Source organism: Vicugna pacos, chromosome 26, assembly GCF_048564905.1.
Source record: "Vicugna pacos chromosome 26, VicPac4, whole genome shotgun sequence".
Lineage (NCBI taxonomy): Eukaryota > Metazoa > Chordata > Mammalia > Artiodactyla > Camelidae > Vicugna > Vicugna pacos.
This window is the reverse complement of record NC_133012.1, coordinates 2,944,177-2,966,846: the sequence shown is the minus strand read 5'-3', so window position 1 is coordinate 2,966,846 and position 22,670 is coordinate 2,944,177. Positions and strand designations below refer to the sequence as shown.

The following is a 22,670-nucleotide window of genomic DNA, read 5'->3' as shown; positions in this document are numbered from 1 at the left end:
CCATTGGCTGAGGCCCGGCGTGTCGCGCGGCGGGTCTCGGCGTTGCGGAAGTGGGCGTGGCCTCCGAGCTTCCGGAAGGAAGAAGGAACTGCCTGGGAGGAGGGGAGGTGGGTTGGGGTCCGCCTCCGCGGAGTTTCATCTGGTTATTTATCCCCGGCGATTTAGGTTGGAGAACTATACGGTCTGTGGGCGCTGCTGGCCTAAAGCAGGACAGGTGTAAAGTTGAGGTCTTTGGGTAGTTGCGCTCGTTTCTTTAAAAGGACGGCCGCAGATGGCGTAATTTGTAAAACTTGGTGGATCCCTTTCCCGGACCGCTAGTCTTCACCCCCTAGGCTGCTTCTTCAGGTGTTCCGAGGTCTGGGCGGAGCGCAGGTGTCGGAGTTAAGCAGCGAGAGAGGACACCCCGGCGCGCACCCCAAGCCCAGGCTTCTCCGGGGTTCTCGGTGGCCCGAGGCCACCGCGCTTCTTAGGGCCTAGTGATCTCCGGGGTCTGTGCTGGGCGTCGCGGACTGCTGCAGGGGTTCTCACGTCGGAGAGAGGCTTTGCCTCCTTGGCCCGCCCCTTTCATCTGTGTCCATCGTGGGCTGTTGAGTAATCCTATGGCTCATATATATATATATTTTTTTTTTAAATTGTTGAGCAAGAGTAACCTAGGCCCCTTCTTCATAGAGCTTGTGTTCTAGTGAGGGTAAGACAGACAGTAAAAACGTAAATAAAATCACATTGTGCCAAGATGCCTGCATACTGTGCTGTAAGGGTGAATAAAGGTAGAGGGTCACTGCCTCCGGTCTGAGAAGGGAACATTTAACCTGAAAACCAAAGAATAGGGGGAAAAAAATCTAGCAATGTAAAGAATGAAGGCCAGCACGGGGAGTGAGTGCTAAGACCCTGAAGCAGTGAAGAGTTCTGTATTTTCTAGGAACTGGATGGAGGCTGTGGTGTTAGAGCCCAGTGAGCCACGGGGAAGGGCACGGAGTGAGGTTGAAGAGTAGGTGAGTTGTCGATTTGGATTTTAACTGTAGGGGGAAGCCACTGAACCATTTTAGGCGGGGGAGAGACATGATCTAATTAATAAATATTCTTGAAAGGTCGTTCTGGTTGTTCACGCGAAGAGTTTATCAGCGAGAGGCAGCAGTGAAAGTGAGCAGAACAATTACAAGGCTTGCAGGCAAGCAAGAGATTGGTAACTTCGCACTAAGGTGGTGGCATAGGATATACATCTAAGAGGTAGAAACAGCAGGGCTTGCTGATACAAGCAAATGAGAATGAGGAAGAGAAGAATCATGGGTGGTTTGAGCTTGAGTGTCTTGCTTGAGTATTTGGATGGATGGTGGTCCCTTTTACTGAGTTGCTGATGGACGGCCTTTAAAAAGAAAAAAAAAGAACTATGCCCTCGGATTGAACAGAGGTCTTGGAGGGGTGGGAGTGATTTAGGAAGCTGGGTCATCAGCTGTGGGGTTGGAGGACTGAGGAATGTCAGAAGAGAAAAAAGTATAAATAGTTCTGAGGCTGGGAATGCAAGTTACTGAAGAAGCACGTGGCGATGGCCAGGCGGGACCAAACTCCCTACTGAGGTTTGCAACCCAGTCATTTTCGTTGTTACCTGGTTGGATTTCCCTCAGCCGAGTTCTCCGCTTCCCTCCTGTTTCTTCTATCCATGACTTGGAAATGAAAAAAACACCTTTATTATTTTTTGAATATTATTCTGTTTCCTTACTTCAGAATGGTTTACTAGTAAAGTGAATTGCATATAATTAAAAGTTACACATTATTGGGGGAAAGTGGGTGGGAAGGTACAAATCTGGGAGTTTGAGATTTGCAAATGTTAGCCACTCTGTATAAAAATAGATTAAAAAAACAGATTTCTTCTGTGTAGCACAGGGAACTATATTCAGTATCTTGTAATAACCTTTAATGAAGAAGCATATGAAAACGAATATATATGTATATATGCATGACTGGGACATTGTGCTGTACACCAGAAATTGACACATTGTAACTGACTGTACTTAATTAAAAGTTATATATTATTAAACTGAATGTTGTATTTTTCTTTGTAAAACCATTCCCCAAACTAAATTTTCGCTGTGTGTTCTGCAGATTAATGTATTTGCTTAATAGAAAAATAATTTTCACTTCCTCTAAAGTAACGTACACCTATTGTCTGTTTTCCTTCTCTCTCCTTTGCCCATTTCTTCCTAACATTTACCAGGGCTGGAATAACTATTCTTTACTCATCAAGGGGTGGCTGTGAGGAAAAGATGATTGCTTTTTAAAAGTGTTGAAACAACCCAAATGTCCATTAAGAGTTGAATAAATTGTGGTAGAGTCAGACCGTGGAATACTACACAGCACTAACAATAAAGAAGCCCCACAACACTGTGGATGGTTCTAACACACATAATGTTGACAGAATCAGACACAAAAGAAAATATACTATATAATTCTGATTTTTTTATAAAGTAAAAAACAAGTAGGTAAATCTACAGTCAAAGAGGCTACTTTTGGGGGGAGAGGCAAGTAAGAGGGCCAGTGGGATGGTGGTCATGTGCTTTTGACTGAGGTGATGGCTAAACAGTGTGTTCACCTAATCCTTATGATTTACAAAATGTTAGGCGTTCTATGTAATAAAATAGTTTATTAAGCAAACAAGGGCCACACAAGATAGGCAAAACTGCTCGTTATTTTTTTTTTTAGAGAATGAGATGTTTATATGCTCATTTGACCCCTTCAGTAAATATCAAAAGTGAAAATGTGCCTGAGCTTCATATGACCATTTAAGGGAAAGGGAATAAATAAGGATAAACTGAAGGTTAGTTAGAAGCTTGACATTTTTCAGAGTCTCAAGAGGCCAAGAGCCAATTCACTTACTAAGAGAACACTTTTTAAGGGAAAAAGAAAATTTAACTCATTGACCTTAAAAGGGTAAGTTTTGTCAACAATTTTTCTAGACGGGTAAACTGTCTTGTTTGATAAAACTGAAAAATAAGCCACTTGTTTTGACGTTGAAGGCTAAGGACAAAAGATGTTTTACACTCACTGATATCTAACAGTTTAGATTTTAATTTCCATCCAACTAGGCTGCTTTTTCTATAAACAGTTTTTATTTTAAAATACCCTAGCATTCATTCTCTCTGGGCCGTATCTTCATCTGTAGAGTGAGGCTACAGGACTGAGGAATTCTTAATTTGGAATCCATGAATGGTCTGCTCTTTGAATCCCTTGAAGATGAATCAAAACTATACATACATGTGTAAATGTGCATTTTTGTGGGGAATAATCTATAGCTTTCATCTGATTTTCACAGAGATAGCACAAAAACTAGCCAGTTTCTAATGCCCCTTACAATTCTGAAATTCTAGGATGAGTGAAACAGAAGATTACTTTTCATGGACCTATAAATTAGAGGTTTTGTCGAAGACCATTTAGAAGGGTGAGTGAGTGTGTTGACCAGAATGATTAGACATTTTTAAGCAGTTCTTTTTACATTTTGTGTTTTTAAATTATAAAATCAAAACTATTAGATAAAAGTTTGAAACATCTTTAGCCCTTAGCCCTCTCCTGGATCAAATACTACCTTCCCCTCTAAAGGCCACGAGTCTGAGGGATAAAGGACAGTGTTCAGAAATGCTCAGTGTCGTCTACTGGGGGTGTGTTCCTGTTTGCTCCGTTCTGGGGCCTGGGACAAGATGGGATGCAGGGAATGAAGGTGACAGTGGCTGATAACACCTCAGATTTGCCTGCAGTTAAGAACTCAATGCGTAAGACTAACATGGATGCTGTGAAGACGGTCTGGATCTGACAGAACCACCAAAACTCAACGTTTGTCTCTATCTCTGTGATAGTATCGCCTCCTACTCACCTGGTCCTGGGAAACTCTTTTAGGGCCTTAGATCTTGGGTGCCTTTCCTGTTCCTCCGACTTGGAGAAGAGCGTTTCAGTTAACAGGTGTATAACTGCCATTAAATATACACTCAAAAGAAACTGGGGTGGAGAATCAGGTGCGAGTAACTCTAATTCCACCTTCACTGTCCAGAATTAATATAGATGGCCCAGGTCAAACTATTTTCCCGCAAAACATCTCTGCTTTTTAAATTTAAAAATATCCGAGGGAGGTATGTATATATAGCTCAGTGGTAGACTGCGTGCTTAGCATGCACAAGGTCCTGGGTTCAGTCCCCAGTGCATCCATTTCAAAACACCACGAACAAAACCCCCCAAAACCCATCTAATTACCTCCCCCAACAAAATAAATATAAAATAAAAATTTTTTTAATTAAAAAAATTAAAATGTCCAAGCAAAACTGATTAGAAATGTGAGGAGACACTGGATGTCCATTAGTGAAAAAGAAAACCATTGCAGCCATTCTGCTGAGTGCTGTTTAAACTTCAAAGCAAACGACATCAAAGAAAACAGGAAAATTCACAGCTACTTTTAACCATTTGCTTTTATTCCAGAGAATAACTGCTTGACAAACTCTTAAATCATGAAGTTTGAACACAAGTGTCAGTCCTCTGAAACAAGTCTGTGAGGTAGGTGTCTACACAGCCACCGGGACCGACACAGTCCTTTCTTCCCATGTTGCTGTCAAATGCTGAGAATTGCAGGATCTGGAACCACTGTTCTAGTGGGCAGTTTCAACAAGTCTCTCCTCCGTTCTTGTTCCCCACAGAGCTGCTCCAGTTATCATCTGCTCCTGGGGCTGGACCATCTGTTTTTGTGAAAGTTGCAATGTTGTTGTTTACAAAAATCCAAATCGTTGCTTGATTTGATAGGATCTAGCTCTGAATCATAGAAGTTCTACTGTGATGTTTCAAACATTGACTGACTCTACTTACTTTAAATACTCTCTCAGACCCCTAGTTCATGTATTATCAGTGATCCATAAAGATGACGTAGTGAGCAGGTCTAAAATTATGAGAAGCCAGCATGTTCCCTCTTCAGTTTAGCAAGACGTCATACGGTGTTTTTGTATGTTACAAAAGTTGGTACGTTACACTTCGACCAGGAATTCCAGATATTACAGTAAAAGTATTGTAAGTAGAAATGTGACACTTGAAGCAGAACACATGCACAGAAAATTAAACCCTTTCAAAGTGACATTGCTTTAGCCCCACAGCAAATTTGTAATTGGCAGGAAATGCATTTCTAACCTGGTAAATGGTGCTGTAACCAACTACTCAGCTTCTCCAGTTAGTGACTGCGGCTGAAACGCTTTTCCATGAAGTATGCCACCCTACTAGACATTGGATTTGAAAGTGTTGAAGCAAGGTGCGTGGAGTCTTGCTCTGTTGTCTTTCTAGACCTTTCCTCCTAGAAGCACTTAAGATGTCCTAGTCCAGTGTGTGTCCCACAAGGCTCTGGGGACTGCAGCGTCTCCTCGTGTAGGAGTCCTCCTGGGAGCCTGACAGCCATCACTTACTTGTGCGTGGCTTCAGACCAGAAAAAACCTTTCACGTTTAACAGGGATTTTACCTATGAAACGGAAGCCCATGCTCTGCCTTTTTCACAGAACTGTCTTTGAGGATGAAATGAAACGTATGCAAGCAACTGCTTTAATTACAATGTGCTCCACTTAAGAATTCTGTTTTTCTCTGTGACAAGCAGCAGCTTTGGCTGCGGTCCAAATTAGAAGACCCTTTTACTGATACTTCATTCAGCGTCTCAGGAGTTGATGGCTAGTCTGATTAACTTGGAAAAACTGTGACAGATCAGTGTTTTCTCCCCCTCTGACCACAGTGAGGCTCACGGATGCAGGAATGGACAGGAGGACTAGCAGTGACTGCAGGCGGCAGGGCTGACACTGACTGTCCCCTGGGGATCAGTGACCACCACGTCCAGTTCCCTGGCAGGCTGTGCCAGCTGAGGGGGTTACAATTTCATAATACTGGTGGTTTTGATTCTGCTCAAACAGAAGACTGCAGAGAGAGCGTTAGGTAGCTTGTGCTGCAGTCTTCCAAACACACAGATAACTTTCCCCCTGAATATCTCATTCAGTGCAAGGCCTGATAAAGCTGGGCTACGTCCTGCCGTCTGGGGACAGTATTACAGAATTTTTCTGACAAGAGAAGACTAACCCAGTTTGTCTATTCGATTGCTGTAGTTCACCAGTAATTTCTTGCCAAATTTAAATAGTGTTCCTAGTACCCTCCAAGGGTCTCTGATGCTCACAGCCACAAAGAAACACTTTTCTCAGGAATGCACCAAACTACGATGTGCCTGCAGTATCACCCCGGTTCCTGAAAAAAAAGTCCCTTTACAAGTTACTTTCATAAACGATTCCTAGAAAAGGACCCAGCTCTTACTGAAATGTCATAACTGAGAACGGCAAGTATGCTGACTGGAGCAAATGTCTTAAATCTTGTTAATTCTACTGATTAAGAGATGTTCTGTGAACCAGAATATGAAATCAGATGACAGAGTTCAAGTTTCTTCTTCCGCTTTCAGCCGATAACAAGTGATTTTTTCAGAATGGAAAAGCAGAACTGCTCCAAATGCACAAAACTTAGCTAGTCCTAAAAGAAACACTGATCCCCCCCCAATATTGTACAATATTTTATTGTAATAAAAATATTTAGGTGAGTCTCAGAGCAACAGATGATCACATGGGTACTCACTGAGAAGCATAAACTGTACATTTGACAATATCTTACTATACATCCAATTAATCTGAGTAATTTGGCGAGGGGGAAGAAAATATAAGCATCCCATTTTATTTCACATTTTCCCACAGACTTTACAGACAACACAGGATCAAGATACAGTTGTAATCAGGGTAATTCTAACCTTAATATTAGAACCTGCAGCATGTACAAATTCCAGTCATCTATTGCTAGGCATTTGCCAGATGATAATCACATGTTTGGCATACAGTGGTTTGAGGCTTGGAAGATGATATTCAAATGCTTTACACGGCTGTGGTCCTTCTGTCTGGTTTTACACGTTAGCCCCCAACTTTTGTCAACTCGTTTTTTTGTTCATCTGTTTAGTCTCTGTGTTATGACTTCTCGATACATAATAGAGATGTAGATGAGCAACAGAAAGATGACAAAGAAATCATCGAGAAAGCCCAGGATTCCAAACAAGGCTTCAGGTACGAAGTCTAGAGGTGATATAAGGTAGAAAAACGCTCCCATTAAACAAAGTATTATCCTGATACGGAACATCCAGAAAAGGCCCCCGACTGAAAACATCTCCCTGAACGCATGCCTCAGTAACGTGGGCAGGTCCATGATTCTTTCCATAATCTGGTAGGGGAAAAACAGATACTGTGATTTGGCATCTAACGCGTCAGACTTCAAAAATCATGTAATTTTCTTACAACATGCAGACAAACTCAGTTAACATGAATGACAGAGTTTCGCATATTGGTCAAACGGCATATTTTCTAGTTACTCATTTTTTAAAAAAATAGTTCTTTGATTACTAGGTTCTTATAAATAGGTCTTATAGGAGATAATTGAAAAGCAACTAAAATGTCAACGAACTTAAAACATAGGCTATAGTAATACGAAACTCAAGTTTATCTCTAATTGGAGTTAGTAAAATAAACCAATAAAACCCTATAGGATTAGTCTGAGGCTTGGGCTCAAGTCTCAGCTTTAAAAGTCAGACAGATCGGGGTTCAGATTCAAAGTCAATCACTTATTAACCAGGTTACCTTGGGGAAAGTTGTTTAACCTACTAGAGATTAGTCAACAATTGAGTATGTGCCACGAGGACTATTAAAAACCAGAAAAAAAAAAAAAAAGAACCAGAAGAGATATTGTTATAAAAGACCTTTATAAACCGGCACACAATATGTAAGTAACTATGTGTATTTATAAGTATATACAGACACATCAACTTTGATAACTTTGACAGTCTTAACAATAGCAATGAAACTGATTCCTTCTAAGGATGTTGATTCTGCTTAGCTTGAGTTTAAGTGAATTACTAATTGCCACAAAGATTTTCGGAATGCCGGGCCTTACCCTTTCTGGAAATGAGTAAGTTTCTGGATATATACAGACCAATAATTACATTATAGTCACTCTGTAAATATACTAAAAACCATTGAATTGTATATTTTAAACAGATGTACTTTATGGTACATAAATTACATCTAAATAAAGTTGTTTGGAAAAAAGATGGTACCCGCATCAATTCTGGATGACCCTGAGCAGGTCCGCCAATTCCCTGACTGCAAGCCCCTTGCGGGTCCTGTGCAGCTGTGAGCTGGCCACATGCTCTCTAGGGGCCTGGGTCGTCATGAGCCACCAGGACCCCTCAACGTGACTTCCTTGATGGTCTTGTTTCTCCGGGGGTGGTAGATGTGAGGGAACTGACCAGAGGAAGTAGATCACATCCCGTGGCCATTCCACCGCCCCGCGTTCAGCTGTTTCTCACAATCTGTATAAATATCATTAAGTCCAACTCTAGGTGCGTATTTTGTTTGTCTAACAGGTGCCAAATAAGTTGAGAGGGAAATGGAGACAAAAGTAGGAAGAACTGAGTAAGTGATGAGGAAACAGTTTTAAAAACCCCACCGGATTAAACAAAATCTTGTAACTCCTTTTGGAAAACTGCTCACAAAAGAACAAAAATGGTCTTTTTACAATCACTTCCTAGGCTAATTTTCTATTCTCTGTGGAAGAAACTAACATTTAAAGCGAAACAGCCACACTGCTTTCACAAGGTCTGTGGTAACTTAAATATTCTAAAGACCAGCCAGTGTGTCTTTTGAATGCCTTTCTGTCCTTTGTCAGAGCTGTTTTGTTCAGTTCTCATATGGTATCATTTATACAAAACCTGTAATAATTAGGTAAGAAATATGAAATGGGTTATTAAGAAATGTTTGTATACTAATCACAATCTAACTCCACTTTTGAGGAAGAATATCAAATTAAGAGCTCAATGTCCTGGTGTCCTGGAGAGGGTAGAGCATACATGGCTCAGTGGTAGAGTGTGTGCTTAGCATGCATAAGGTCCTGGGTTCAATCCCTAGTACCTCCATTAAAATATATACATAAATAAATAACCTAATTACCTCCCCTCTCAAAAAAAACCCCCAAAAATAAAAAGATCACATCTAAAAATAGAATGCTTCTGAATAGCTGACAACACAAGAGAAACCCGAACCTAGGATTACTTAAGGGAACATTTCCAACAGGGGTCAGGGTAAACACAACAGGGGAAAACACAGCTGTAAAACTCTCTCAGTTGTAAATTTCTCCTAAGACAAATCCTGTTTTAGAATCCCACAGGAGCTGATAATTTTACATTTTCCTTCAATTTTTTCTTATTGCTTTTTTGCTGGTATCACTTTCATAAAGAGTTATAATGCCTTTTGTTTCTGATTGGAAACCGTAGTTTTTTGGAAGGCTGTAACTCAGTGAATGACAACAATGATGAAGGCAGAACCTTTACCCAACACACACGTAGGTTTTTCACAGCCAAAGAGTATTTGCAGGTAAACCTCACCCGACAAAAGAGAAGCTCATTACACCCTCACTTTGCACCCACGGTGACATTACTTACAGATCTGGGCTGGCCTGAGAATCTCCGGTTATAATCATTAATGTCTTGGTGCAATGATACAACATCTTGAGACGGGTCGTTTTCACTAAATACTGTCAGCAGTAAAGTTACCTGTGCATTACAGGAAAAAAATTGTTACATCTTTCTGCAGCACTAATTTTTTTCATTTTGTGTTCTTCCTCAGGAGAATGAGAAAAGCTTCTGAATTTATGCTTTACGTATTTCTCGTAACAAGAGCAACACCGGGGTGGAAAGTAACTTATTGCTTTACAATAAAATCCAATTCACATGTAATTGAAACTCCTATAAAATAAAATGGGCACCTTATCCAAACACTGTCTTAGATATTTTCCAGTCCACATCAGGGGCTTTATGTCACTAGTTCTCTGGGCCAACAGATATTTGAAGATACAAGAAAGATGAGAAAACATTCAGAGTGGAGAGGGTATAGCTCAAGTGGCAGAGCACATGCTTAGCGCACACAAGGTCCTGGGTTTGATCCCCAGTACCTCCTCTAAAAATAAATGAACCTAATTACCTCCCCCCCCCTAAAAATTAACAAATAATACAATAATAAATAAAATTTTTAAAATATTTTTAAGAAAGAAAACATTCAGGAGCAAAATGACATAAAATTATATACCTATCACTTTGAGAGAGAAAAATTAGGGATTTCTTTTTTGATTAAAATCACGATTCCTTATCCTCTCACTGGTACTTGAATGATCTTCGAATGCTACCAACCATAATACAGAGATGAGGTTTTTGCTGGGACCAGCTCTCAAGCACCATCTCTACTATATAATCAAAAGAAGGTAATTCTTGGTATTTTTAGATAACATGCTACATTGAACCCCGTTTCCTACCTGGGAGAGGTAAGAGGGATACACAAATGTCCCAGGACCACATTCAGGTCATCTGAGGCTGACAGCTCCTCAAAAAACAAGTCTATTTTAAAATATAACCACCCCCGCAGAAATGGTCCCCGTGTAACCAGACGAGTATGGGAAGGAGTCGTGATAGATTTAAGTTGTCTTGCTGTTGTTTTTAGCCTTCCTCAGCTTGGCTGTAAAACCACAGCTTCCACTGCTTGGATGCCTTTGAAATGCGAAACGCAGGAGTGCTAAGAGCAGCACGTGTACGAACAGCAGGTACAGCCGCCTCTTCACAAATTTGTTAATAAAAACCCCTTCTTTCAGTAAATATTAGCTGAGCACCTCCTGTGGCCAGGCACTGTGCTAAGTGCTGGATATACAGAAAAATGAAGACACGGCCCTGCCACTGGTGATCACAGTCCCCGAGACAGAAGTCGGGGCAGACTTGAGCGGCAGCCTGTCATAAGGCCCTGGGGCAGGCAATACAATGATGCTTGAGAGGGAGGACTTCTGTCTGGGGTGTCCAGAAAGCCTGGCACCTGGGCTCGCCCTGGAAACGTGGCAGGACCGCTGGTGTGCTGGTGTGAGCACGCAGGGAGAGACGTGGAGAGCGTGTTCCCGTCTGAGCCTGGCACTACCTCCAGTGAGATCCTGCCACCTGTCCTGCCTCTGAGATGAATCGCTCTTCTGTTTGGGACCCTAAAAGCTGTTCTATTAAAACACCTTTAGATGGGGAGGGTATAGCTCAGTGGTAGAGCACATGCTTAGCATGCACGCGGTCCTGGGTTCAATCCCCAGTCCCTCCATTAAAAAAAACAAATATGAAAACGAATATACGTATGTGTATGACTTGGCCATTGTGTTGTACACCAGAAATTGACACACTGTAACTGACTATACTTCAATTAAAAACAAAAAACAAAAACAAAACCCAAAACACCTCCCTCCTGAGGTAGCTTCTGTACCACCTACAAGAATCTAATCCGTTCTGGATAATGCAATGTGGTTATGTCTCCAAAAGAGACATTTTTAAAAGTACTGTTCGTCATTTAAAGCTATCTGGACCCTTACCAGAGAAGGGCAGATTAAAAATAAATTAAAAGGGAAAATCAATTTTTTTTCAGAAGAAGTACATGTGGGGAATATTTGCTTCAGCCAGATTTGCTAGTTCAGTTATTCCTTTGCTGGTTTTACAACAAAGATTTATGAGGATTTGGGGGAGGATTTAAGTTGTTTTTCCACTATAGCTGAAGGGAATTCCCTTTTTTTTTTTTGAGGTGTCTTAAAGACATTTACAAACATAATGGAGTGACATAATTGAAGCTTTGGAGAAATGAAGTTCTGCTAAAATCATAAAAATAATTCCCAAGAGTCAGGCACAGCAAGTACAAAAATTCGCAAGATGAAGCAGAAATGATGTTTTCTGGATGCAAACATTACCGTTTGTCTACAGATCGGACAACTGATCGCCCCAAGCCATGAGCCGTATCGCCAGTACGCAACAATGCAGGTGCCTAGTGGGGAGAAAACGTTAACACTGATGTTGTCAAGTCCACATGTGCTGAGACAGTTTCAAATATTTGAAATATTTTAACAGCATCACCTATTTTGGAATGTTTTTTTACTTTATCCAACCAACTCTTAATAAGGCAAATTCAAATCGAATCATAATTCTCAGCAACTGAACAATATTTTCTTTTAAATAACCAGTTAAGATACAGGCATTTTTACATAATTAAAAGCAAGCATGCATTAACTGTTTCAGTGTATGAGCCTTACTAGAAAATGTTGCATTTCCTATGGAAAATAAATAAAATAATTGAACATCACTGTAAATGACAACTGGCAAATCAGTGTTCTGTTCAAGGTATCTGTTCCAAATTTGACATGAATGTTAGACAAACACAAATTGTTTTTTTTTTTTAAGTTTAGAAAACCAAGTTATGTAAGTATCAACAACAGTAGTTAGGTAGTATGAGCAAGGAGCCAACGGATGCAAAGATTACACGCTTTCTGCCCTACTAAAGTTCACAATCCAGTTAAATAATTGAATCAACTTTTGCACTGGGTGGATCTGGTTTTTCTGCTTGAAGGTTCATGAGCAGCAAACTTTTAAGCACAGCCTGAAGGGAGGGTTTTCAGATCTCACACAGTGGTCAGCATACGCACTGAAGTTCAGACCAGGAACAAATGAAGGAGTTATCTTTAAACACTGTCTGGTGTCTAAGGGGCCAGTTCATTGTCTTCCCTGCAGGAACCAGTTTCTCGGACCACCCAGGTCCCACTGTGACTCTGCATTAAGTGCCTCTGCCTCCGGGCTCTCCTGGTTCCTTACCCTCCCCTCAGCAACCTGGCGTAGCTCTCTGGTTCCTTCTTCTGATTCTTCCAGATCTGATAAGTGTCCACAACTCAGAGCAAGCACTGACAGTCAGATTGAGGAGGCCAAGGTGACACGCTTCTATCAGTTAGGAGGTGGTTACACCTTAAACTGTGTGATATTAAGCTTCTGTACAAAAGAAGTCCAGAGAGGGCGGCAAACTTGTAGAGCAGAAGGGATTTGAACCGAACTTTGAAGGAATGGTAAGATTTCGACAGGACACGGGAGGGAGGATGCTCTGGGTTTCTTCAGTGTAAGAGCAAATACCAGAGGCAAAAATAAATGGTATGTGAGGAGGCTGGTGGGCAGACCAATGGCTAGAGCAAAGGCTGCTCAACCTGGACATGGGTGACCATGGGGCACTGGTTCAATGATTTAAAGATGAACTTAAAAGCTAAATGGTCTGTATCTGGTATCTTTTCCTGCTCACAGAGTGCTGTGTTAATTAGATCATGTTCATGAAATAATTTGAGCAATCTAATTTCATATAGAAACTATATGAAAGGGAAAATTCTTCTAAATCTGTTAGTCTTGGTACCATCTGTAATGACGCCTTTATCTCCAACCTCTCCACTCGAAAGTTCAGTGTATTTTGACATGTCAACTGATTAATCCCATATCTCTTCTCCACAAATTGGAGCATAGCTGTCTTTGTTCTGCAAATTCTACAACGGCCGCTGGCCTGCACTGAAAAATGATGGTCTAGCAAATCAGACACTTGAGTTCATACACATCTGTTGTGACATGTTGGTGTTTTCCCTTTTCCTCAACTATCTCCCTCTTTAAAATGCGAGACCCACATAAACAGGATGGTGGGAGAAATGACTCAATGACTTGAATCTGGGGTATAGTCTTTCTAGATTTTATCTATAAAATGGGAATAAGACTGCTGGAGGATGAAATAAAATATCGTGGGTTACAATTTGCAGCAACGTGGATAGACCTGGAGATAGTCATTCTAAGTGAAGCCAGAAAGAGAACAAAAAATACTATACAGGTGGAATCTAAAAAAAAAAAAAAAAGACACAAATGAACTTATTGACAAAACAGAAACAGACTCACAGACATAGAAAACAAACTTCTGGTTACCAGGGGAGAAAGGGGGGGGGGGAGGATAAATTGGGAGTTCGGGATTTGCAGATACACACTACTACATATAAAAGAGATAAACAACAAGGACCTACTGTACAGCACAGGGAACTCTATTCAATATCTTGTAGTGACCTATTATGAAAAAGACTATGAAAACCATTATATACATGTACATGTATGACTGAACACTGGACACCAGAAATTGACACAACATTGTAAACTGACTAGACTTCAATTAAAAAAGAAAATCTTTGAAATAGAAAAAAAAATGTGAGTTACAAATGCAAGTACGTGCAAGCTGTTGCTGTGGTCATTCTCCGTGGGTGGTGGAGGAACAGACCAGGAGTTCCACACCCAGAACTAAGCTGGAGGGCTTTTTGGAAACACCGTATTGATACACTGGAACTGCTCACTCAGACAAAACACATTTCTGTTTGTGCAGGGGTTGAATAACTAGTTTTTTTTTTTAACCTTTGAACTTACAGGCAGTGAATTAAAGTGTCCAACAAGTAGAGCAGGATCTCGGAAGGAATCCACCCTATTGCCTCAGACCCAGAGGTCAAACCAGGAACACGATGCAGCCATCTTACAACTGACCACACTATCCACTCAGTGAGTCACCGAAGCCTGGGTTGGCAAAGGGAGTCTGCCCAGCCTGCCAGACCTCAGTGATTCCTAGCTGACTGCTAGCACCGGCCTGGGGAGCTGTGTGAGGGGGTGGCTGAAGCCATATTCAGACTCAGAAAAGAGAGTCCCAGTGGATTAGGAGCAGGGGCCGGAGGTCTGATTGGGGGAAGTGTCCGCTTTCTCTTGCCCAGTTAACGCTCCCCATCTGATCTTTCATCATTCTGCTGCTCATTAACACTTCCAACAGCTCATTAAGGACAGATGCTGAAATGGAGTTTTATGATTCGTTAGCTACTTAGGCAAAAACCGGAGGGAAGAGGCCAAAGTAAATGGGTGAGGCAATAAATGGGATTGGTCAGCACTTACTTAATGAGTACGAGGTATAAAAACCCTGCAGGGCCTGGAATGGCTTCCAAATACTTTATTTTATCCCCAACAGTGTAAGCAATAACACAATACACCTAAGAGTTCTATTCAGTGAGTCCCAGACAAAAGATAGCATGGGGAGAAAGCAATTTCTAGATTACTATATGCTACAGTTTAAATTAGGCTTCATATGCAAATTGAGTACAATTTGGGAGCAATCAGAACCCTATCTTGAATACAGCTGCTCAAAGAGAAAGAAATACTACCAATAAAAAATAGGTCTAGGGGTGAGTGTAGCTCAGTGGTAGAGAGTGCACTTAGCACGCACAAGGTCCTGGGTTCAATCCCCGGTCCCTCCGTTTAATAAATAAACAAACAAATCTCCCTCCTCCAATAAGTAAATAAATTTAAAAAATTTTAAAATAGGTCTAGCGATTACCTAAAACTTAAATAGAGAGTAGTTGTATACGCCACCAATCACATAGAAGAATTGAGCACAGGGTTGGAAGTCCGTGCGATCCAGGTTTAAAACCGAGCTCTGTCCCTCTGCAGCTGGGTTGCCCTTTGTAAAATTTCTTCACATCACTGAATCTTGACTTCCTCATTTGTGTAGAACTCTTCCCTGTACAGAACTCCTAGGTACACAGCATTATTGCTTATGCTGCTGGGGCTGGAGGGGATGAAGGATGCTACGAGTCCGGCGTGTAGGAGGCAAGTGACAACTGACTGTCCCGAATCTCACGTGACCATAACCAGCAACGACTATGTGATATCTCCTTATTCTCTCTGGAGTCTTTCTGGATGGCCAGGAAGAACGCCAGGTGTAGGCAACACCCCTTCCTGATACTGAGTGTGAAACCAGCGGTCCTTCTCACCCACTGCAGCCTCCAGGTGCCTCGTGCTCCCTCCGCCAAGCCTCCTGACGTCACGAAGAAAGAGAGGCTAGTGAGAACTTCTGTACTGACTTAGAGTGAAAAAGAGGCGGCAGAGCTCAAGCAAGGTCTTGAGCAAGGTCCTTGAGAGAAGAACCTTTCTTCCTTGGGAAGGATGAGTAAGAAATGAAACCACCGAAAAGTGATGACCGTGAGGGATCCGGTGGAAGCCTCGTGGTACTGATACACTTGAATTACTACTCAAAAAAACACTTCCGTTTACCGAGAAACTGAATCACTAGTTTTTGTTTGTTTGTTTGTTTTTTTAAATCTCTGAATCTACAGACTAAATTAAAGTGGCTGACAAGGAGAGCAGGATCTCAGAAGCAAGCTACCTGACTCACGAAATGCCAAATGTGGTAGAGAGGAAATAAGGCACCCAGCCTGTGCACTCCCATGGGGCTTGGTCTAAATAGTCCCTTTCACCGCGCACGGCACGGTTTGCTTACCGCAAAAAAGATGTCCACAGTTGGTTTCGACAGGCAGGGAGGCTTGATGTAAACAGATCGGACAGTACATGTCGGTGTAGAACTGGTGTCGGGCAGCAGCAGGTGCATCCTGGGGAGAAGATGGGCGCCCTCGTTACACGAGACACACACACACGGGCTTTTTAGAGTCAGCGTTATCATAGGGGCCACATAAGAATACACTCAGTAATGTAATGCTCACTACACTTTAGATGTGCCCTAGTTTCACGTCTTACAGGTTACATAAAGTTCTCAGGCTCCACTGTGGTTTTACTTAAACTGCCTGGTCTTGCCTTCTTTCCTGAGCACAGTCTAAAGATGGCCACCCGGTGGGGAGGGTGTAGCGCAGTGGAAGAGCGCGTGCTTAGCATGCACAAGGTCCTGGGTTCAATCCCCAGGCCCTCCTCTGAAAAATAAATAAGTAAACCTAATCACTGTGCCCCGCCCCGGAAAAAAATAAAATAAAATAAAAAAATTAAAGACAACAACCTGGATGAACCTGGGAGCTAACCTATTGGAATGAGTGAGTAATCCTGAATGACACAGGCCGAAAGATAAGAAATGTCACGCTATTTCCCACGTATTAGCTTTCTTTCATTTTCACCTTCTGTTTCACTCATCCATTCCTGACAGGGGTACCTGCGTGCTGGAGCTCGCGAGAGATCAGAATTAGACTTTCAGAGAAGAGTTATTTGGTCATTTTGGAGGTAGTAAAATTTAAGACCACTGGTGACTGGAATTTAACCCTTCACAGAGCCAGATTAATACAATGCTGTCAGGACAAGGACTTTATCTGTACGACTCACTCTAGTAGTGCCCAGGAACCGGAAAATTACCCAGTACCGCTATAGAATGTATAGCTTTTAAAATACTTATCAAAACCTGACTTTATAGCACCCAGCACTTATCTTATAAGCAAAGTAGCCAGTATTAAAAACACCAAATTGCTAAAAAAAAAATGTATTAAATTTGCTAAACATGAGCTATTCTTCACTGTAAACTAAATCAAAGATTTTGGTCACCCTACATTAATAAACCAGAACTAAAATCCCCTATGTCTTAAAACAATCTTAAAATACTAGAATATCCTACAAGCCAAGGTCACGCTTTGATGTCTTAATCTTTTATGTCATTTTTAATGGTGCAAAGAAGAAAAACACACAGCATGTCATGTTCCCTCCTCTACCTTTTCTCTTCATTCTTCATCTTTGGAAATTAACTGACAAAAAAAGCCAGGGCTGTCTAACAGAACGTACCACAATATGGAAGTCTGCTTTATCTGTGCTGTCCAACATGGTAGCCACGAGCCACACGTGGCTACTAAGTACCTGAAATGTGGCTAGTGTGACGAAAGTACTGAATCTCAAATTTTACTTAATTTTAGTTAATTTAAAATTAAATAGCCATGCACATGTGGCTGGTGGCTACCATACAGAATAGGCTACGTCACTGGAGTGTGATTCTATGTGGAGCTTGAGGCCATGCCTGGGGTGGGGTGTGAGGGAGGTGAATGGGACAGTGGTGCAAAAAAAATCTGGAAGATCCACCTTGATCCAATCCAGGACTCCTACAGATTGAGATCTAGTCACGCGATCCTAGTATGAATTTTAGCAAATCTCAGAGATCTAATATGTTAAATGGGGATAAGAATAGTCACCTATCATGTCTGAAGATTAAATGAGAGAGTTATATGTAAGATCACTCTGTAAATTAGAAAACACCACCCCAGCATGAATTATTCATAACAATAGCTCTGAAACAGAGTACCACTAATACGCTTAAATGATTTTTGCATCAGTGAATTTTAAGTTCTCTGAAGCAAGAATTCCTGTCTGTTTCATTCACAAATGAATTCGCGACGCCCACAATAGTGTCTGACATACGGTAGATGTTCCATAAATATTTGGTGAATGGATAAATCATAAAACCCTGTTTGGAGGTTTGACTGGCAGGTCGGCCATCAATTTTTAATTTTTTTGTTTTTTGATGGTAGCTATCTCAGCATGAAGGTGCACAATATCCAACTTAATCCAGTCTTCATGAAAGGTATTACATTTCCAGTTCTTAGTCCATGTGGTTAAAAAGCAAAGAAGAGGCAGAAAAACGTTTTCTTCTTTGCCCAACTCATTTTGTTAACTTTGACCACTGAAGAAGAAGAAAAGGAAAAAAAGCCTTTCGGTAGATCTTAGGGGAACATATTTCAGAAAGAGTAGGTTTTCTACTACATTTCATTAATGTCCATTAGACAGTGTTTATCTCCTCGCAGGTAAGTAATCGGAAAACTTCTGTCTTTTTAAAGCAAGTTAAAACCAAATAAATACATAAAAACATCTTAATTAGGTTAAGACCAGTCATTTGCCTAATCTGAAAATGTACAATCAGTAGAATCATTTACAGTAACTTCAAGCCGCAGAGAAGCCCGTGTCTCCAAAAAGGAGTAAAAATGTTCCATCACAGTTTCTTACGTAAGGAGAGAAATACTCCAGTCCTTACACAAATGCACATATTATAAAACAATAGTACCTGATCTGTTTGAAGTTGCTCCCGAAGCACCCTTACTAGCTCTTGGTTTTCCGGGTGAATGTTTTGATGTGCATTTCTGTTGAATAAAATATAATAAAGCTTGAATACGAAATATTGTCAGAGGAATTCGTTTTCTTTATGGGCCGACATTTTTGACCCAGACTACTGGGGACATAGTAAATGGGAACGACGGCATACGGCTGTGCTCCGACTGCAGGGCTGAACGTGCAGGTTATTCCGAGATCACTGATCGTCCGCCCATTTCCGGTTTCCCTGGCAAATGATGAAACCCAGAGGCCGAGTACACTGGGGACTTCATGTAATTGCGGACTCAACAAATGATATCAAGAACAATTAATGTACTTATTTCTTTTGTAAAATTCCTTTGTTTTATTATGGATTCGAACACTTTTTCATATCTAATTAGGTCTTTCTCCCAACTTTTCACCTATGAAGGGAGGGGGACAGAGAAAAATAAAAACTAAAATGTATAATGTAGCAAAGTCCAAACCTGACGTACCGCTAATATCTTAACGCTAATAATTAAAATTAACAATTAAAAGAATCAAAGGCAAGAAGTTAGTGGTTCATAGAAAAAGATGGGATAAAACGTTGAGTATTGAAATTTTAAGTGGTGGGGAGGGTACAGCTCAAGTGGTAGAGCGTGTACTTAGCATGCACGAGGTCCTGGGTTCAATCCCCAGCACCTCCTCCAAATATAACCCTGATTACCTCCCCTCATAAAACAAACAAAGAAAATAAAATAAACAAAGGGGACCAAATTTAACTTATAAGCTTAAAAAAGAAAATCAGAAGTGGTAGTTTGGTTGGTAGGGTGGGTTGAGGCGGGTGAAAATTTGCATCTGAATCACAGTTTAATTTCATTTGACTGTAGAAGTTTTTTCTAAACCTAAATCTCTTTAACAGCAAAATTTAAATCCATGCAATGTCGGTGTTCCTCTATAAAAAAGAGCCTTTGCTCTCTGGCTGAACCAATATCCCAGAGCAATAAGAATTCTAAATCAATATTCTAATGGAATACGGGAAAATTAAAGAAACCTATCCTCTGGTTATTTAATTTTTAGTAAAAAAAATTTCAAATTTAAGAAAAGAAAGCTGAGAAAAAATATAAACATTAGTTCAGAGAGGACATTAAAAACAATTTAAAGTCAAATCTCTCATCAGAAGTTCAACATGAATGTAATGAAACTACCTGAACTTTGTTTAAACACCTTAAATTTTAGTGGATTATTTATTTTTAAATGTTACATTCTTATGATTGAAGAAATGTATCAATGAAAGCAAGCTACTCTATAGGGAAAGCAATCTGTCAAAGAAGTCTAGGAATCATCTCATTTGCATACAGTAGGTACTCAGCTAATGGGGATTTCTCAGTTCTTTGACCCTGGAAAACCATTCCCTCCTCATTGGGAAAACAAAATCCATGATATAAACATATGGATATGGATGTCAAATATACGAATAGGGATATGAAATAAACCACGTGACTGGAACGTCCTTCTTTTGGTTTCTTTCCATAAAAGAGAAGACTCTTAAATCTGACAGCAGAATATCAGAAAAGTCAAAGTATAGCCAAAGAACGAGCAGAAACTGCCCGAGATGCTGAACAAGGCCTGCATGTAGCTCAGGTCACTAAATGTTGCTGGTAACCGTGAGCATAGGACCAAAAATCTAGAAAATGGGATGATGAAGATGGACTGAAAGCTAGACTAAAACTCTGGGACCTCCTGTCATAAGAAAACTTCAGGCGTCACCAAATGGTGACCAAATGGCGCCGCCAGTGCTAAAGCCCAGACACCAGACCGAGACTTCACATCTGATGCAGCTGCAGTCTCCCTTCCCCAGGGATGTGATCTGAATCTTCAGTCTGGGGTTCTCCGGTCCTCACTAGGAGGTAATCTGCACAAGACCCCTGCTGTTTCCTTCCCGGAGAAGTCCTGACCTGAAACAATCCTTTCTTTTCTTTTGCTAATAACTGCCTCACCCTACCCTCCTTCTGCCTATAAACCTTCCATTTCCTACAACTGCTCGGGGTATCTCTTTGCTTGCTGGACAGGATGCTGCCTGATTCATGAATAGCTTAGCAAAGCCAGTTAGATCTTCAGATTTTCTCGTGGGGTTTTTGTTCTGTAACGGCAGGATCGCCTCAACTGTGAGAAAATGATGGCATTTGACACTAAGCAGGTCTAAAGTGAGATGCCAAGGAAAACAGTGGCTCTGCTCTAAAACAGAAGTATATTTGGTGTTGTGATTGTATTCATCAACGACTTATGGTCCTTCGGGGATTTTTTTGAAAGGAGAAACCAAAACTATCAAACCGGTTAAGTTATATGCAGCCCTGGAAAGGAGCCAGGAACCTCTGATAGGAGGAAAAGCAATGATACCCAAAGCCTGGGTCAAGAAAGGAAGTTTGAATCAAAGTTTACAAATATGCAAGTATGTGGTTCACAGGTTAACCTGTGTACCAGACCCTTCTGACTGGCTTCTGGTATGTCAACACAGGGCGATTGTTATTAATGGCTTAAGAAGGAAGAACAAATAGAAAAAGATTTCAAAAAGAAATTAATTATAGCACCAAAAAATGGTTGAAAGATATTAAAGAAGACACAAATAAGTGGAAAGACATCGCATGTTCATTGATTGAAAGATAATATTGTTACGATGTTAAAACTATTCAAAGTGATTTATCAAAATCCCAACAGCTTTCTTTGTAGAAATAGAAAAAAACCCATTCGAAAATTTATATGGTATCTCAAGGGACTCCAAATAGCCAAAACAATCTTGAAAGAGAAGCACAAAGCCGTAAGACACTTTCTGATTTCAAAACTTGCTACGATGAGATGACTTTGTAAAGCAATATGGTACTGGTATAAGGATGAATGTAGAAACCAATCGAATAGAATACAGAGACCAGAAATAAACTCTCACATATACGGTAAATTGATTTTTGACAAGGACGCCAAGACTCTTCAATGTAGTAAGGACAGTCTTTTCAACAAATGGTGCTGGAAAAACTGAATAAACTGATGCAAAAGAGTGAAGCTGGATCCTTACCTGATACCATATATAAAAATTAACTCAAATTGGATCAAAGACCTAAAGTCGAGAGCTAAAACTATAAAAATCTTAGGAAAAAAACACAGAGGAAATCTTTGTGACCTTGGATTTGGCAATGATTTCTTAAATCTGACACCCAAAACACAGGCAACAAAAGAAAAAATAGATAAACTAGACTTCAACAAAATTTTTAAAATTGTGTGCATCAAAAGACACTATCAAGAGGATGAAATTGGTACAACCAACAGACGAAAGAAAAAATTTATAAATCATATATTTGATAAGTGATTAATACAGAGTATGGAAAGAACACTTATAACTCAAAAACAAAAAAGCAAACAACCCAATTCAAATATGGGCAAAGGTCTTGAATAGACATTTCTCCAGAGAAGACATACGAATGGCCAATAAACACATGAAACAACGCTCAGTGTCAGCAGTCATTACTGAAATGCAAATCAAAACCGCAATGACATATCACTTCGCACCCACAGATGACTCAAAAAAAAAACCCAGAGAAAGTAGCAAATGTTGGCCAGGTTGTGGAGAAACTGGAACCCTCGCACACTGCTGGTGGGAATGTAAAATGGGGCAGCTGCTGTGAAAAACAGATTGAAGGTTCCTCAAAAAGTTATACACAGAATTATCATATGATCCAGCAATTCCAGTTGAAAGCAGGAATTCAAACACATACTTGTACACCAGTGTTCACAGCAGCACCATTCACAATAGCCGAAGTTGGTAACAACCCAAATGTCCATCAATAGATGAATAAACAAAATGTGGTATACATATACAATGGAATATTATTCA

At 40.6% G+C, this 22,670-nt stretch overlaps 1 protein-coding gene across 5 annotated transcripts in view; it reads right to left on the bottom strand.

Annotated features, from left to right (window-relative positions):
* Window positions 1–4,430: 4,430 nt before the first annotated feature.
* RNF170 (ring finger protein 170) overlaps window positions 4,431–22,670 on the bottom strand; it is a 29,534-nt gene continuing 11,294 nt past the window's right edge. For all 5 annotated transcript variants that reach the window (XM_072950157.1, XM_072950156.1, XM_015248629.3 and 2 more), the window contains 5 exons: window positions 18,780–18,855; window positions 16,239–16,347; window positions 11,836–11,909; window positions 9,521–9,631; window positions 4,431–7,248 (listed from right to left, as the gene is read on the bottom strand). In XM_072950157.1, the coding sequence (XP_072806258.1) occupies window positions 6,979–7,248; window positions 9,521–9,631; window positions 11,836–11,909; window positions 16,239–16,347; window positions 18,780–18,855 (640 nt within the window). In that variant the 3' untranslated portion in view covers window positions 4,431–6,978. The remainder of the gene's footprint in view (window positions 7,249–9,520; window positions 9,632–11,835; window positions 11,910–16,238; window positions 16,348–18,779; window positions 18,856–22,670) is intronic.